The 18,580-nt window shown below is 35.3% G+C and overlaps 1 protein-coding gene across 1 annotated transcript; it reads right to left on the bottom strand.

The window, feature by feature from the left end:
• Positions 1-16,567: 16,567 nt before the first annotated feature.
• On the bottom strand, positions 16,568-17,561 carry LOC132639374 (uncharacterized). The gene is made up of 3 exons (XM_060355825.1): positions 17,262-17,561; positions 16,928-17,087; positions 16,568-16,839 (listed from the first exon to the last, which is right to left on the bottom strand). The coding sequence occupies exons 1-3, from the start codon at positions 17,559-17,561 to the stop codon at positions 16,568-16,570; spliced, it is 732 nt and encodes a 243-aa protein (XP_060211808.1).
• Between the last annotated feature and the right edge of the window lie 1,019 nt (positions 17,562-18,580).

Below are 18,580 nucleotides of genomic sequence, written 5' to 3'. Positions count from 1 at the left end.
AAATTTTTGGTCTTCCCGCTGTTTAAATTCATGTGTTCTAATATCTTGAAACTGGGACAAATTTTTGAAATCGGTCAAATCGCTTCCAAAAACTTTCAGTATAAGTTCTCAGTTTTCGATTATTTAGAACCAAGCGCCTCCAGGACTAGAAACTGGGACAATTTTTAGAAGTAGCACAAAAGTAGTCTTAAATGTTCAACAATTTTAAATAAAGTCCGTTCATATCTTTCTAGAAATGTTGATAAGTTCGAATTCGAGTCTTCACAATCATTTTATCTATTAAAGCCATTAAGTATTTCCCTTCGAAGTCATCCAAATCTCGTTGCTCTTGTTTTTCAAAATACACCTTTTATAACTGAAATTCCCCGGCAAGGAAAAATATGGGATGAGGCGTCGAAGAACGTGGACGCGACCGAAACAAGAATCAATTCAAGGGACAAGTTCCCCGACATACACAAGTCAACCAATTTTCTTTTAAACTCACGATTTTTCTTTGATGAGGCAGGTTTCAATTTAAATGAATGTGGCACATACTGGACTATTCTTCAGATTTTAATTATGGACGTGATCAAAGATTTATCTTTCGTCGAGAGGAAAACATTCTTCAATGTGGATATAAATTTAGCTTGCGCTAAACGGTGGACGTTGTTCCACTCTTCATGAAATTTTGATCACCACAGTGAAAATGAATTTATCTTCTCAACCAAAGGCTGTGAGTGTAAATTCTTTCAAACCCAGCTATTTACATATTCTTACCACTAACAGTTGTTTTAGCTCGTGGCATTTCTCGAGGGACCAAGGGCACATGATCGTGGAGTTAACCTTTTTCAAAGTGGATACGAACATGGTCACCTGTTATCGGTTTAAATTCCTCAACTTTATCATCACTTCATACATATTTATTTATTTCAAGTCACTAACAAGTTCTTTTTAGAATGTGGTACTTAATAAGATGACAGGATCGAAATCTTGCATCATATGTTAAATCGTGGGGACAATTGTCGATTTAACTTCCGTCACAACGGGACATGGATGTGGAATTATATCTCTTCACGAATGGTTTTGTGGATGTACACATAAACGTGGATATACATTTCTACATTACAAATCGTGAATAAGGACGTGGATTTATATTTCAATATCGTGAATTATGTGGATGTGGAAGTGGATTTATCTTTTTACGTTATAAACATTGTGGACGTGGACGTGGACGTGGATTTGTCTTTCTTGCGTTATAAGTTTTTGAAAGTAGACGTGGATTTATCATTTTTCGCACGAATGACTTCGTGGATGTAGATTTATACTTTTACATTATAAAATTTGTGGAAGTGGACGTGGAAGTGAATTTATCTTTTTACATTATAAACATTGTGGAAGTGGACGTGGAGGTGGATTTATCTTTCTTGCATTACAAATTTTGTGGAAGTGGATGTGGATTTATATTTTTATACCGTGGAAGTGGATGTGAATTTATATTTTTGTACCGTGGAAGTGGATGTGGATTTATATTTTTTGTACCACGAAAGTGGACGTGGATTTATATTTTTGTACCACGAAAGTGGACGTGGATTTACATTTTGTACCGTGGAAGTGGACGTGGATTTATATTTTGTACAGTGGAAGTGGATATGGATTTATATTTTATACAGTGGATGTGGATTTATATTTTTGTACAGTGGAAGTGGATGTGGGTTTATATTTTTGTACAGTGGAAGTGGACGTGGATTTATATTTTTGTACCGCGGAAGTGGATGTGGATTTATATTTTTTACACCGTGGAAGTGGATGTGGATTTACATTTGTACCGTGGAAGTGGACGTGGATTTATATTTTTGTATCGTGGAAGTGGATGTGGATTTACATTTTTTTTTTGTACAGTGGAAGTGGATGTGGATTTATATTTTTGTACAGTGGAAGTGGATGTGGATTTATATTTTGTACAGCGGAAGTGGATGTGGATTTATATTTTGTACAGTGGAAGTGGATGTGGATTTATATTTTTGTACAGCGGAAGTGGACGTGGATTTATATTTTTGTACCGTGGAAGTGGATGTGGATTTATATTTTTACACCGCGGAAGTGGATGTGGATTTATATTTTTTGTACAGTGGAAGTGGATGTGGATTTATATTTTTAGATTTCCTTTAAATAAACGTGGATATGGATTTAGATTTCGTTAAAGTGGATATCAATGTCGACTTAATTCTTCTTCAAGTGGAGACCATAAATTTAATTCATCTCCAAAGTACGTTGTGGATTCAACTTTCAAAACAGGGGTTACAAGTGTAAACTTCTCCAACCCTGTCTTATTTACACATATATTTCTTTATTGCTAACAATTGTTTTTGGCTTGTGGCTTTTGACCATATTAAAGTTGGCATCACACATCAATTCGTGGAACTATTTCTTCGGCAGCGAACTGGGGCAATTTGGTTGGGAAGGATAATCAGACTTCCCGACAAGGGTCAAGGATCTACCTCGAACACTCGTGTCCAACCCCAAATATTCCTCTTGCATTCCAGCAATTCAATTTTCAGAATTCCCAAGTTCTATCATAATACCCAGTGTCATCATAATTCGACACTGGGATAATATTTTGCAGAGATTCACGTCAATCGGGATTCGTTATTGATAAGGTGTCGTAGTTATCCAGAACTACACACGGCCTGATTCTCGTGCAGCCCGAGATATGTAGGCAACTCGGAGACCAGAGTTCGGCCACAATCCTCTCAAATTTCCTTTAGCCGGGACAAAATTGGCTACAGAGTCAACGTCTTTGCCCGCCAATTCTTTTCATCATTACCGGGCAAAGAGGGACAAGTTGTTGACACCCAATTTTGTCCCGCCTCTCCTCCGAAATACCTATTTACGCTTCTAATATTTTTGGGCAAATTAAAAAATATATTTATATTTTTACTATAATTATTAGCCTCTTATCAATATCGGCGTTTCATTATTTTATTACAGTTACTAGCTATTATTATTATTATTATTATTATTATTATTATTATTACTATGATGATGTTACCAGTACTATTATAATTCACATTTTTGTCATTTCAACATTTTTTACCACCTTATGCATACACATCACATTTATTTCGCATAATTAAATAATAGTGTTTATTTACTGTGGACTTTCGAAATATTATTGCACGGCTATTACGACAGCATATAATTTTATTATCTGAGCACTAATAATTGCGTATTTTATATTAAGTAATATTTTAACACACTTTAGTATAGAGTTATTTAAATAGGTCTTTTATTTAAATGTAGTAGCCCAATCAACTCATACTATCTTCGGACCAATTCATAAATCAACCCACATTTTCAATTTACCTGGCCACATTTTAATTCAATCAGCCCATTCTTTTAATTCACCAGGCCCAATTCTCGGTCCAAAACAAGGTAGGGTTCCCTTCCCATTTTTGCTTCAGCCGCACACCCCAGCACATTTCTCCCTCTCTTCCTCTTTCATCGTCCTCTGTCTCTCCCATTTCCCCTGTTCCCCACGTTGCCATTGCCACCCCCATTCCTTCCTGTTCCCCACGCTCACTGTCCTCCACCTCCGTCTGTCCCCCGTTCCTTTTCTCTTCACGCTCTTCTCTCTCTTCTTCGCAAGAAACCCTAGATTTCCCCTATAAATAACGATTTCTATGTTCGATGAAAGGGAGGATTTTTGGAACATTGATTACAAGTGGTTTTAGCCGCAGAAACCCCTTAGAGATTAAAGTTGAAAAACCCCAAAAAATTTCCAAAATATCAAATTTGCAGTTCGTTGTGATAGTTCAAAATATCGAATAAAAAATACTCAAACAATTTTTTTTCGTCTATTCTATGGTTGTTGTGAATCCGAGTCTCGCAATCTCGAATTTGAAGTGTTTCGAGTGTATATCGAAGGCTTCGCACCCACTTCGCTGCACCCGAAGAAGGTAGACTTCCTCCCTTTAAGTTATTTTAGCAATCGTTTGAATTCTTTAAACTATTTGTTAATTTGTCTGCTAGTTGTATTTTAGTTTCGTTGGTAGTTATTCTGGTTGAATTAAGCGTGTCCAGTTCTGTTAGTTTAATTCTGTACATATGTTAGTTTTATACGCAAGTTTAGATTAACCTTGTGCTTTAATTTTACCATTGTTTGCTGGTATGTCATTGGATTAATCATATCTTAGTTTAGACTAGATGGTCTATTAATCATGTTTGTGTGCATTAACCTTTTTATGATTAGTTAGTTTGAACAAGTTTATTTTGGTTAGGTTTGTGATTTAGCCATGTGTAGTTTGGATTTGCATCTCAGCCTGCCTAAGAGCCTGTTTGGATGGGCTTATGCCTATAAGCTGTTTGTAGCTTATAAGCTAAAAAAAATAAGTTGGGGTAGTCTAACTTATTTTTTTTGGCTTATAAGCTGTTTTCAGCTTATAAGCTGTTTTAGATAAGCTAAGTCAAATGGGCCCAATTATTTTTTTGTGCTTATTTTAAGCACAAAATGACTTTAAGCTGGTCAGCCAAACACTCAAAAAAGTTGAAAACAACTTATAAGTAACTTATAAGCAACTTATAAGCCAATCCAAACGGACTCTAAGTAGATCTTCGTATGTTTAGTTTTCTGTTAACAGGGTAGCTCAAACCCATTATTGCTCTATATGCTTGATTTTGAATCGCGCTGTTAAGTTTATGGTTTCATGTGTTCAAGTATTATGACCTGGGCTTAGCTTAGGTGTTTTAATTGCTTAAGTCTGTTGTAGGTTAGCATAACCCTCGGAAGTTCATTGACACTGGCTTATGCTCAGTTTTAATTAGTTTCAGTCGTCTTTAACTTGTTTAAATGAAGTTAGTATGATTTAACATGTTATTAGTATAGTCCATAGGTCTTGTTTGATATTGGAATACCTTGAGAATGTTATGTTGGTTCTGTTAGCCGAATCATGGTTCTTATTGACTCTTTAATGGTACTAGTATTGTCAATTATTTTTCATTTTTTAAGTTCAGCAGGGGCCCTTAGAGTCTTTGTTTGACCCGTGAAGTATCGCTATATGGTTCGGTTGTAGGCAGAAATAAGATATAAAAAATGTTTTTAAAAGGTTTGATCTATTTGATTGAATAGAGACAGTATGTTTGAGTGATTTCTGCAAACATGTTAAGATTCTGTGTTAGTCCAAGTATTGTTTTTATGTGAATCTGTGTTAAGTCAACTGGTCCAACCAAGCATGTATGTGTATTAATTCAGTCTTCTTTCTTGTTAATTTGGAACCGCTTTGCGTAAAGTTTTAGGCAGTTGAGTGGAATAATAGCATGGTCAAGACACTGTTGTTTCCTGAGGCTTGCTGTTTTAAGTCCAATCTCTTTGTTCCCTTGTCGTCTGGACACACCATTTAATTTAGATTGTTGTTGGATGTGGTTTCTAATTAGCTCGAACTGGACAGTGACTCTAAATAAGCATGCTTATGGTCTTTTTCCGAATTTGTTTGTTGGTATTTTTGTGTTTTCCGAATCTATTTTGTAAGCATTTGTGAGGAAATTACATTCCAGTTGGGTGTTATTAAAAGACAAAGTTGCTGACCCATTTTGATATTCTTTAGCAGTGTGTTATCTAAATTAAAAAGAACATCCCTCTTACATAAAAGGTTTTAAAATGTACCTCCAAGTTTAAAACAGATTTTTATCATATGATCTTTTAACAAAGAGTACAAGTTTCTCCGAATAGCAATAATCGTGATTCTGATTTCATCGTTAGATATAACGGATGTACGGTGTGTGATTTTTATTTTTTCTCTTTTGCTGATCCACATACATTTCCTCTGTTACCATTTTAAAATTCAGATTCATGTATCAATACTCCTTTAAGTGTATTAACATCGTTTCATATTTCACTATAATGTAGAATGCACCAGTGGTGGTCGTTGATTGTTGGTTTGAGCCCTCTGTTGCTCTTATATTTTGAAGTTTGTTATGTTTCTGTTCAGTTTGGATTATGTGTAATGTTTTATCCGGATATGGTTCTATTTTCTGCATTCGGTATTAGTTTATTGTCATGCTTTTGGTGATAGGGAGTTCTATTTTTGTTGTTGCTGCAGTGCATTGAATACTCCTGTCAGTTCTTGTTATTTGTTGTAAGAGAGCCTCAATGTATCAGCCTGTTTCTTGTCTTGCGCTTGCTTGTTGATTTTGAAGAATGAAGTTGTCCATGTGTGCTTGCTTAGGCTATTTGGCATTTATCTAGTTTGGTCGTTGAGTCAAATTAAGATGCCGAGTGACTTCATATAAGAGTGATCATGTATGCCCCGAATATCATGCGTATACTAGCCATTGCATATGTCCAAACCAGTCTGTTTCAGTCAACTGTAGGCTGTAAACGACTGTGATTTCCTGAAATTTACTTGAACATGGGAAAATATGGCTTTACTTTTAATATGTGTTCAAAGTATTTGATAGTCTCCTTATCTTACAAAAATGGCATTGAGAACTTGTTTTGAGACTATCTATGGATGAAAACATGATCGAAGCTATAACTAGTTAACTAGATTAAAAGGAAATGTCATGGTAACCTCACTTAAAACATGGCAATCGCCTTCCTTATTTTGCTAGAATATGTAGTTAAGGTCACCTAGTTAGTCTCTGTTTGGTCATTCAAATTGCAAAATCCTTTGGGCTTTCATGCTGTATACTGTTTTGAGCTGTCAGCTTGTTTTTCAACCTTTAACTCCTCGTTTGTAAACAAAAATAAGTATGTAAGCACTTATTCTTCATTTTGTTTTTGCACTAAAGAATATAGTAGGTTTGTGACTGGAGTTTTCACTTTTCTGTCATAGTAGGAATTATTATGAATCTTGCAAAGAGTACATGCTCTAGTTTGTATTAATGTGTGTTTGGGGCTGTTTTCTCCTATTCTTATAGGAAATTTAAGCTTTTGTTTTATATGTGATAACAAGTATAGATTAAAGAGAAGTAAAGCATGCCTTTCCTTTGTGTTTACTCTCGATAGTAATTTAGCAGTTCCGTAAATAAGTATATGTTTCAGGTTAAAAACGAGTTTTATATGTTGGAGAATAATGGAAATTAAGCTTGCTAAGTGATTAAATGAATAGTTGGTCTAAAATCACTCCTCTGTTGCTTTTAAATCGGTGAGTGCATTGCACTTTCACTTCTAATTATGCTTTGGCCTTAAGTTTTAGATAAAATATAGACAAATCTCTAATGGACCGAATCAGTGGTTGTTTTAAGTGTTATGTTAAGCCCCTTTTTTTTTTTTTAATATTACAATCCTAAAGTACGTTGTGTTTTCTGTACTTGTTCGAAATTTCATATGCTTTCACATCATAGACATACGTAGTATGTATACATAATTTACTGATTTGTTTTAAGTTTGCATTTTATATGTTTAAGCTTACTTATTGATCATGTATTAATCCTTTTCTTTTCATTTTATGCATGATCATTGCACACGAGTCCGACGGACTCGTTCTTCTTCCGCATTTGGTGTTGGGCTAAAAGCCCAACGAAATCTTCTCTCGGTCCATCCTTGTCCACAGCAAAAAATGGAAAACATAAATGCTGGGCTAAGGCCCAATAAGCATGAACAGTTCGCAGCATTCGGGTCTTAATAAATGGGCCAAAGCCCAATAGCAAAACAGACCGCAGCAGCAGTCCGAGAAAATGGGCCTAACCCATTCACTCTTTACTCTCTTCCTTATTTTTATTGTTGTGTATTTTATTTGCTTTGTATGACTAACATTTCATTTTATCTTACTAGATTAGATGAACCGTAGTGAAGTTAGCGAAATTAATGGGTTCGATTTTAGTAAAATGGGTAGGAAGAACCAATGATTAATTTCATAAGTTTCATTTTCCTCTCTTATGGTAAAACTACTTATAATATCTATACTGTTATATTTTCTACTATTGGAATAATTGATGCAAAAGGGCATAACGATATATTTTAAATCACGGGAATCATGTTATTCTCATGAACTTCCAAGACGTCATTAATACATAAATATTAATCCAAGTGTACTTTTATAAACATTTTCAAGATTTATCCAATTATACATATCTTTAGCCGAAATTGGTTAAATAAAGAGTAAAAAAATAAAAAAGAAACTTATGGCCTTTTCATCATATTTAAGAATATAAGTCTAGGCATTTGTATACAGTCATGCTCATGTAATATTGTGTTTTGTTTTCAAAATTATCTTTAAAAGGCTATTATTCATAGGCAAATTATCCTTTTTTCTACAATTCTTATTTTTTTACTATATTTTTAATTTAAGTCGTTAGCAATATTTTAAGTCTCATTTAATATTTAGAATCTTCTTTTACGCAAATTATTATGTTTTCTACAAGTATTATTTTAAACAACACTATTACACTTTCATTTAAAGTCTAAGCAACATTTACAAGTCTTATTTTTAAGGTAGTGTCTAAAGTCCTCTTTTGTACAAGTTATTACATTTTCCATAAATATTAACTAACATTATTTTCTTTTAAAAAAAAAACCTTAATAACATTTACAGCCTATTTTCTTAAGATTTAAGCATTATATTTAATCTAAATTAATTAACCTAAGTTTGGTCGGATAGCCGTAGTTAGCAGATTCTAAAGGATGCCTAACCCCTTCCCTTTAGGATAATATAGAGCCCTTACCTAGAATCACATTGGTTAAGCAGACTATTAACGGAGGTTTAGTTTTAACTTTACCTTAGTTAACATCTAGGTGTCCTAATTCACCGTTAAATTAATTAGGTGGCGACTCCTTAAAACAAAATAAATAGGAATCACCAATATGTTGTACTCTCGACACTGGGGCAATTTTGCAAAGATTCGCGTCAATCGGGATTCGTTAATCATAAGGTGTCATAGTTATCCCAGAACTACACTCGGCCTGATTCTCGTGCAGCCCGAGATATGTAGGCAACTCAGAGACCGGAGTTCGGCCATAATCCTCTCAAATTTCCTTTAGCCGGGACAAAATAGGATACGGAGTCAACGTCTTTGCCCGAAAATTCTTTCATCATTACCGGGCAATGAGGGACAAGTTGTTGACACCCAATTTTGTCCCGCCTCTCCTCCGAAATACCTATTTACGCTTCTAATATTTTGGCAAATCTAAAAAAAATGTATTTATATTTTTACTATAATTATTATTTTTTATTAATATCGGCATTTCATTATGCTGTCATTATCTTTTATTACCATTTCTACTACCATTATTATTATTATTATTATTATTATTATTATTATTATTATTATTATTATTATTATTATTATTATAATTCACAATTTTTATCATTTTACCAGCTTATGCACACACATCGCATTTATCTTCGCGTAATTGAATAATAGCATTTACTTACTGTTGAATCTCAAATATATTATCGCCCGGCTATTACGACGTCATTTTATTTTCATCTAAATATTAATAAACACATACTTTATATTAGGGGGGTATTTTAGCACACTCAGTATATGATTAATTTAAAACGAGTCTCTTTAGAACCCGTATTACTTTCGGGTCAATTCATAAAATCAGCCCACATTTTAATTCACCCCAGCCCAAAAAATAAATATCCCAGCCCATATATTTTCAGCCCACCACATCCAATACCCGACCCGACCCGATTAGCCCATTCCCTTATTTTTTACCCTAATCCCTAATCTCTTTCTTTCCTCTTCCATCAGCCGCCTCCCCCGCTCCTCTCTTTCATCGTCATCATCATCTCCTCTCTGCCTTCTCTCCCACGCCCATGCCTCTGCCGCCCCACTTCCCTCTGCCTCTCCACTCACCCTTGTCCCCTACGCTTCTCTGCCTCTCCACTCACCCTTGTCCCCCGCTCCTCTCTCTCTCTCCTTCACAAGAAAACCCTAAAATTTCCCTATAAGTACTGACTTTTTGATCCTGAGTCGGGGGTCTTTTTTTTATTCATGTAATTCCCCAGAATAGAGGATTTTTGATTAGTGAAACCCCTCAAGAACAGGGAGGATTTTTCGATTCACGAAATTCCCCAAGAACTAGGTCTTCTTTTCAGTAGCAGAAATCCCCTAAAAATTTTAAGTTCTTTTGATTGCTTCAAATTCCCGTGGAAAATTACTAAGTCTTCATCAGTTTTGATTTTGTTTCAATATTCATTCGAAAAGAGAAAAATTATTCTGGTTCCCTTTTGGTTCCTACAATTGATTCGAATCCGAGCATCGCAAGCTCGGAGTTGGTAGTGTTCGAATAGATATCGAAACCTTCGCCTCACTTCGCTGCACCCGAAAGGGGTAATTTTCTTTCTTTAAACTTCATCAACATCTGTTTTGCTTTAATAGTTAGTTTGACAGAAACAGTGTGATTTGTTTATGTCTTAAATGATTCTAGTTGATTACTTGCTTATCATAAGTAATAAGTATTTGCTAACAGTGTTTAATACAGTGTATGTTGTATTTGTTGATTAATCCGTTTGTTAGTCAATCTTGTTAGTTTGAGTTAGGTTAATATGTGCTAATCGACAATCGTGTTTTAGTTTATTCTTAGGCGTGAGTCTAATTATGTTTATCAACACTCAATCCCTGCGGGTATATGGTGCGTTTCCTTGTGTGAGTTAGGATCAGCGTTGGGATGAATGGTCAGCATCATGTTTAGTTTAGCGCCTGTTGGGCCTGTTGATAATCTTAGATCCAGTGCCAATATATTTCTGCTGCGAGTCTAGTGAATCACACCTCTATCATGTTGTTAAATAAGATTAAAACATCATTCCATGTCTAGACTATATTTAGATGTTCCTTTAGATGTTCGATGAGTTCGGGAACTGCTGGTGTATTTTTGCCATTTTGCTGTTGTGTTTTGGGGACGAAACTGCTGCCGCATTTTAGTCATTCTGCTTCTTTATGTCGGTCTATAAAGTGTTGCATTTTAGCCATTTTTCTGCTTCACTTATGGTCATGAACTACTGTAATTACAACCACTTCAAGAAGATTATCTTTCGGGTCTTATAGTTTTTTAAAATTCAATCCCCGAACATATTTAAACACGAACGAGAGTCGAAACTTTTTAAGAAAACATATATGGTGTTGGTATGTAAATCATGTTGCTGGACTGTTGGCTGTAACATGAATGTTAACGTATCTCATCGGTTGTCATGATCTTCATGGTTGCTTATTATTTCTTTCTTGACACCGACAAGGATAGTTAATCCCCTATACTAATTCTGCCGCTACTGTGTGTATGTAGAAGAATGATGCCTGCCCATTATCATTTACCAGGATAGCTACTGAAACTGTTAAGTCATACCAGAATACTTAAAACTATTTACCAGAATAGTTTCTAAAGTCTTCAAGTCTTTAAGGACACAGACATGATATGTCCACTCTTATATGTCTTTGCAACAACTCATTATATGTTCGCCATAGGAACTGAATAGAAACTATATGTGTATCCATATTCTTATATTTATATCATGTGTTTGTGTTTGTCCACTCTTTAAATGATGTTGAGAATTTGAGTTGACGTGCCTACCTATTTGCTAATCTGAGCAATGAGTTGTTGCAAAATGAAGTTTTCTCTTATTTTCTTCTTGACTCAAGATGTTTTATTAATAACAGTTGATTAGACTCAATCTTCACATATTTCTTTCTTTCTAAAAATTAAGTATGGATCTAAGTCAGTTTGTTGGTCCATTTTAGTTCCAGATGTGAGTTACTCCATTTGTAAGCTTGAACCTTAATTTAATTATGTTTCGGGGTTTTCTAACCTTAAATCACGAGCAATCCTTGTTTATTGGTCTGTGTTTCAACGTTTGCTTGCATGTCTCTAGAAATTAGATTTTTCTTGCCTCAATTCTTGTAATAAGTGATTGTTGAATATTCCTTTCGACATTATGGTTTTGTTGATTAGAATACTAATCCTCCTTTTCTTCTGTTTTTATGCATGAATATCGCATACGAGTCCGAGGGACTCGTTCTTCTCCTGCATTCGGAGTTGGGCTAAAAGCCCAACACAATCTTCCTGGGTTATTTCCCATCAATTCTGCCGCAGCAAAGAAAAAATAGAAAACATGTTTCTGGGCCAAAGCCCAATAGACAATAGCAGCAGATCAGCAGTCCTAAAAATGGGCTGAGCTCATTTAATATCACTCGCTCCTTTATTTCATTTTATGCATTTGATTTGTATTTGTGCAACTAATACTTTACTTTGTTATTTCCTTAACTTAGATGAACCTTAGCAATTAGTAGGGTTAGTTTTAGTAATGGGTAGTTAATCCAAGGAAACTAACAATTAATTCCATAAATTTTATTCTCTTCTTTCCATGTTAAAATTATTTATAATGTCTAATATTTATTTTATTTGGAACAATTGATTTGCAAAATAACATGACTATATATTTTAAGTAAAGGGAATCATGTTTTATTCTTACTATCATAGACATTTCTAAAGCATCACCAATACACAAACATAAACTCAAGCATATTTCATAAACATTGTTTTCAAGATTTATCCAATTATACATATTTTTAGCCGAGCATAGTTAAATAAAGTTAAAAAAGAGAAAAAAATCCATCATCCTTTGCATCCTATTTATAAAAAATAAGTCTATATTTTTACATTGCCACTTTCATATCACATGAATTTATTCAAAGTTTAAATGTGCTAAGTCCTTTCTTAAAAGTTATCACTTATATGCAAAATATCGTATTTCCTGCAAGCTTCATTTTAAAATAGTATTTTTTATTTAAACCTTAGCAACATTTATAGTTTATTCTAAATAGCATTTGAGGTCTCTTTTTTGTGCAAATTGTCCTACAAGTCTTGTTTTAAACAACATTTTTTATTTAAAGCCTTAACATATTTTCTTAAGTCTTATTTTAAGCAACATTCTTATATTTTCTTTAAAAACCTTAGCAACATTTTCTAACCCTTTTTCTTAAAATTTAAAGCGTCTTATTTAGCATTAATTCATTAACCTAAGTTTGGCCGGATAACCGTAATTAACGGATTCTAAAGGATGCCTAACCCCTTTCCTTTAGGATAATATAGAGGCTTACCTAGAATCACATTGTTTAAGCAGACTATTAACAGAGGTTTAGTTTTAACTTTACCTTAGTTAACATTTAGGTGTCCTAATTCACCGTTACATTAATTAGGTGGCGACTCCTTAAAATAAAAATAAATAGGAATCACCAAAATGTTGTACTCCTAATTTAACCCGGTTAAAACGGGGTACGACAATCCCTAGCTACTAAGAATAGAATCATTATGGAGTAGCGTTACGTTTATATTCTGTTCATAAGGATCATGCCAAAAGAAGGAAAGTTAGCCTTAACATATCTCTAGTCGTCAACAAATCCCACAATGAGACTGTCGGGCTAGTATTCCAATCTCCTTAGTCACTATAGCACACCTGAAAACTCAAAAACACATCAATACCAAGAGTGCTTCACCTTGAAGTATCCTCCAGAACCACCACCAAGAGGAGAAACAAGATTCCATGATCACTTTAGCACCTTTAAACACTTAATCTTCTCTTTTGATCCTTGATTTTTGTTAGGAATGGACTAGATATTATGGAGAGAGTTTTCTAGAATGTTGTAGATCAGGGGAAGTGGAAAAATGAGTTAAAATGAAGGGATACACAAAATATATAAAAAAGTAACTGATGCCAAAACGTACGTACCGTATTTTTAAATATGGTCCGTATTTCTTGGCCGTAATTCTCAATATAAGAAATTGCATTTTTACCAAAGGAAATACGATCCGTACTTGAAATCGTATTTTTCTGTACAGGCCGTATTTTGCACCGTACTTCTCGGATTTGTGATTTGTTAGTTGCATTGGAAAGAAAATTCTCTGAACTTGAATTTGAATAGGTTATGCATCTCAGAACTCCTCATATGCTAGAAGATATACCTCTAAAAGTTGGATAAAAAATCCTGTCTAGAATTCTGCCAAATTTTCTTAAAGTTTCGACAAACTTAATTTTTTCGATTCGCTTAATCCCGGAACCTTCCAATACCTACTAAGCATGATCTTAAACTCTTATACACTCAAGATAGACATGTCTAATATCATATGACCTCGAAGGTCACTCCACTCTCTGAATTTATAGCAACCAACTCATGAGGAAACTTAATGTATAAAAGTACGGGGTGTAACATCTTCCCCCCTTAGAAACATTCGTACTTAATTGTTAGCACTTTTAGGAGTCTATAGAAATTTTGGCAGAGTTTTCTCTATAATTACACCACTACTAACCTGCCACATATCCCAACAACACAGTACATTTCCACAGGGCTACAACAATCAAACAACAGTGGTCTCATACGATCAACAAGAGTAACTGATAATTAATACATACCTGAAGACGATGGTTCCGTAGTCCGCATCCTTTATGGAGCTGGAAACAATTGAGGGTATCTAGACTTCATATCTTCCTCGGCTTCCCAAGTCATCTCTTCTACATTCTTATTTCTCCAAAGTACTTTTACAGAAGCAACATATTTGGTTTGCAACCTACAAACCTGGCGATCTAAAATAGTAACAGAGATTTCCTTATAAGACAACTGCTCTGTAACCTGGACATTATCTACGGGCACAATCCTGAAGGATCTTCTTTGCACTTGCAGAGTATGGAGACATGGAAAACCGGATGTACAGACTCCAAGTCTGAAGGTAAATCCAACTCATAGGCTACTTGGCCTACTCTACGCACAATTCTATAAGGACCAATGAATCTAGGGCTAAACTTTCCCTTCTTACCAAATCTCATGACACCTTTCATAGGTGATCCCTTCAGAAACACCCAGTCATCTACTTGGAACTCCAAGTCTCATCGTCTGTTATCTGCATAAGATTTCTGGCGACTCTGAGCTGCTAGAAATATTTCCTGAATGAGCTTAACCTTTTCCATCGCCTGCTGAACCAAATCAGGTCCTATTAACTTTGATTCTCTGACCTCAATCCGCCCGATAGGAGATCTAAATTTTTGCCCATATAGCGCCTCATACGGGGCCATCTGGATACTGGAATGGTAGCTATTATTATACGAAAACTCAATAAGTGACAAATGATCATCCCAGCTACCTCTGAAGTCTATCACTGATACTCGTAGCATATCCTCAAGAGTCTGAATTGTACGCTTAGCTTGCCCTTCTGTCTAGGGGTGAAATGTTGTATCGAGGTTCACCTATCCCCAAACCCTTGTGGAAGGATTTCCAGAAGTTGCGGTAAACTATCCAGCTCTATCTAAAATAATAGATACTGGAACCCCCATGAAGTTGCACTATCTCCTTAATATATAACTTTGCATAATCCTTAGCGGAATAAGTAGTCCTCACAGGTAGAAAATGTGTTGACTTTGTAAGCCTATGAATAATAACCCATACCGAATCATACCTGTGCTGGGAATAAGGTAAGCTTGTAACGAAATCTATATTAACCTCCTCCTATTTCCAAGTCGGAATCTCTATGTCCTTTAACAATTCACTAGGCTTCTAATGCTAAACTTTTACTTGCTGACAATTAGGGCATTGGGCCACGATCTCCGCTATATCTTTCTTCATACCATTCCACCAATAAAACTCTCTGATATCATGGTACATCTTCGTCGACCATGGATGAAAATAATAGCAGGAATAATGAGCTTCTACCATAATCTGCTGACATAACCATGCAACATCCGAAACACACAATCGGCCTCGATATCTCAAAACTCCATCTCTGGAAATCTCAAAATGTGACTTCTTTTTCTGTAGGGATGTCTCCTTGTTCCAAATCAAAGAAGGATTCTTATACTGGTGTTCCTTAACCTCAGCTACTAAGGATAACGTCGTTGTATCCTAAACTATAACTCCCGCATCACATGAGTTTAATAATCTAACTCCTAGGCTAGTAAACTGATGAAACTCATGAGCTATCTCTCTATGCTCGGCTCGTAAATATGACAAGCTACCCATAGATCTGAGATTAAGAGCATCGGCTACTATATTTGCCTCCCCCGGATGGTATAAAATATTAATATCATAATCCTTTAATAACCCTAACCACCGTCTTTGCCGCAATTTTAAATCCTCTTGCTTAAAATATACTGGAGACTCCTATGATCTGTATAGATATCAACATGGACATCGTATAAGTAATGTCTCCAGATTTAAAGTTTATGAATCACTACTGCTAACCCTAAATCGTGGGTTCGATAATTCTTTTCATGTTTCCTCAGCTTCCTCGAAACATAGGCAATTACCTTACCTTGCTAAGTATGAAAAATAATAAAATAAAATAAAAAGGGGCTGCCCACTTTTATAAATATCTAATCCATTTAATAAATTTACTAAGATAGTTATAATAGGAGTAGTTTGTATAACTACACCATAACACTTCAAACAAGTTTCAAATATCGTCAAGTTGACATTCAGGAAGTGCGAAGTAAAATATACCCTTACTATCAAGATATGATAAATCGAAAATTCAAGTATTCGCTAAAAAAAACTTTTGGGGTGTTACAACTCTCTCCCCCTTAAGAAATTTTGTTACGAAATTTACCTTATGCTAGTCTCGAAACAAATGGGGATATTGAATTCGCATATCCTTTTCTCGCTCTCAGGTAGCCTCTTTGCCAGAATGATTTCTCCAAAGGACTTTTACTAATGGGATTTTCTTGTTTCTAAGCTCTTTTGTCTCATGCGCCAAGGTTTGGATAGGTTCCTCTTCATATGTCAAGTCAGGGCTGACCTCAATGGTTTTAGCAGGAAGAACATGAGATGGATCTGAGCGATATCTTCTAAGCATAGAAACATGGAAGACATTATGGATCTTATCTAACTCTGGTGGAAGAGCTACTTTATATGAAACTGGACCAACTCTCTCAAGTACTTCATGTGGTCCAATAAATCAAGGACTAAGTTTTCCTTTTTGGACAAACCTCATAATATTCTTCCATGGAGAAACCTTTAAAAATACCTTTATCTCCCACTTGATGTTCAATTTCACGCCCCTTAAGATCAGCATAAGACTTTTGTCTATCCGAGGAAATTTTTAGACGATCCTTGATGATTTTTACCTTATATTCAGTTTGTTGCACAATCTCAGGGCCAACCAATTTTCTTTCACCAACATCACTCTAACAAAGAGGAGTTCTACACTTTCTCCCATCTAAGGCTTCGTAGGGAGGCATGCCAATAATTTATTGGAAGCTATTATTGTAAGCGAACTCTATCAAGGCTAGGTGTCTATCCCAACTACCCTCAAATTCCATAATGCAAGCTCAAAGCATATCTTCCAAGATTTGAATCACCCTCTCTGACTGGCCGTCTGTCTGAGGATGGAAAGAAGTACTAAAGTTCAACCTAGTGCCCAAATCTTCTTGCAAGCTAGTCCAGAATCTGGATGTAAACCTTGGGTCTCGGTCCGATACAATAGAAATAGGAACTCCATACAGCCTCACAATCTCATTAACATACAATTGTGCTAAACGTTCAAGTGGGTAGTCCATTTTGATGGCCAAGAAATAAGCACTCTTGGTTAGCCTATCAACTATAACCCAAATTGCATCATGATTTCTTTGAGTGCGTGGAAGCCCAGAAACAAAGTCCATAGTTATTCTTTCCCATTTCCACTCAGGTATCAATAAAGGTTGTAACAAACTAGTTGGGACTTGATGCTCTGCTTTTATTTGTTGACAAACTAACTATTTAGAAATAAATTTCGCAATGTCCTTCTTCATACCATTCCACCAGTAGCGTTCTTTGATGGTTTGGTACATTTTGTACCTCCAGGATGCATTGCATATGGTGAAGTATGTGCTTCATTCAAAATTTCTTTCCTCAAGTTGTAATCTTTACGAACACATAACCTATTTCGATAAAATAGAACACCATCCTCCCTTAATTTAAAATCATGCTTTCCTCCAGTTTGAACTTCTTTGATCAATTTCAAAAGCTTCTCATCTAACTTCTGTGCTTCTTTCACCTGTTTAAGTAGAACTGACTTGACTTGCAAACTAGCACTAATAGAGCCATCAGAATTAAATGCAAGACAAGCATTCATGGCTCTTAATTTAAGAAACAAAGAAAAATGACTTAGAGATAAACTAGCAAAGGCTTTGCGACTTAGAGCATCTGCCACCACATTGGCTTTACCCGGATAATAATCAATCGTGCAGTCATAATCTTTAATGAGTTCAAGGCATCTACGTTGTCTCAAATTCAACTCTTTCTGTGTACCCAAGTACTTCAAACTCTTGTGATCGGTAACTGTGTGACACTTTTTGCCGTATAAGTAATGCCTCCAAATTTTCAAAGCAAACACTATGGCAGCGAGCTCAAGGTCATGAATAGGATAGTTTAATTCATGTGGTTTCAATTTTTGAGAGGCATACGCAACCACTTTCCCTTCCTGCATCAGGACACAACCCAAACCATGATGAGAAGTATCACTATATATCACATACTCTTTCCCTTCAGTTGGTAGAGTAAGTATAGGAGCTTGTGTCAATAAGAATTTAAGCTTTTCAAAGCACTCTTGGCATTTGTCATCCCATACGAACTTGACATCCTTCCTCAAGAGTTTAGTCAAAGGAGAGGCTATAATGGAGAAGCCTTTGACAAACCTTCT

Source organism: Lycium barbarum, chromosome 5, assembly GCF_019175385.1.
Source record: "Lycium barbarum isolate Lr01 chromosome 5, ASM1917538v2, whole genome shotgun sequence".
NCBI classification, from domain to species: domain Eukaryota; kingdom Viridiplantae; phylum Streptophyta; class Magnoliopsida; order Solanales; family Solanaceae; genus Lycium; species Lycium barbarum.
This window is presented reverse-complemented; position numbering and strand designations above follow the sequence as displayed.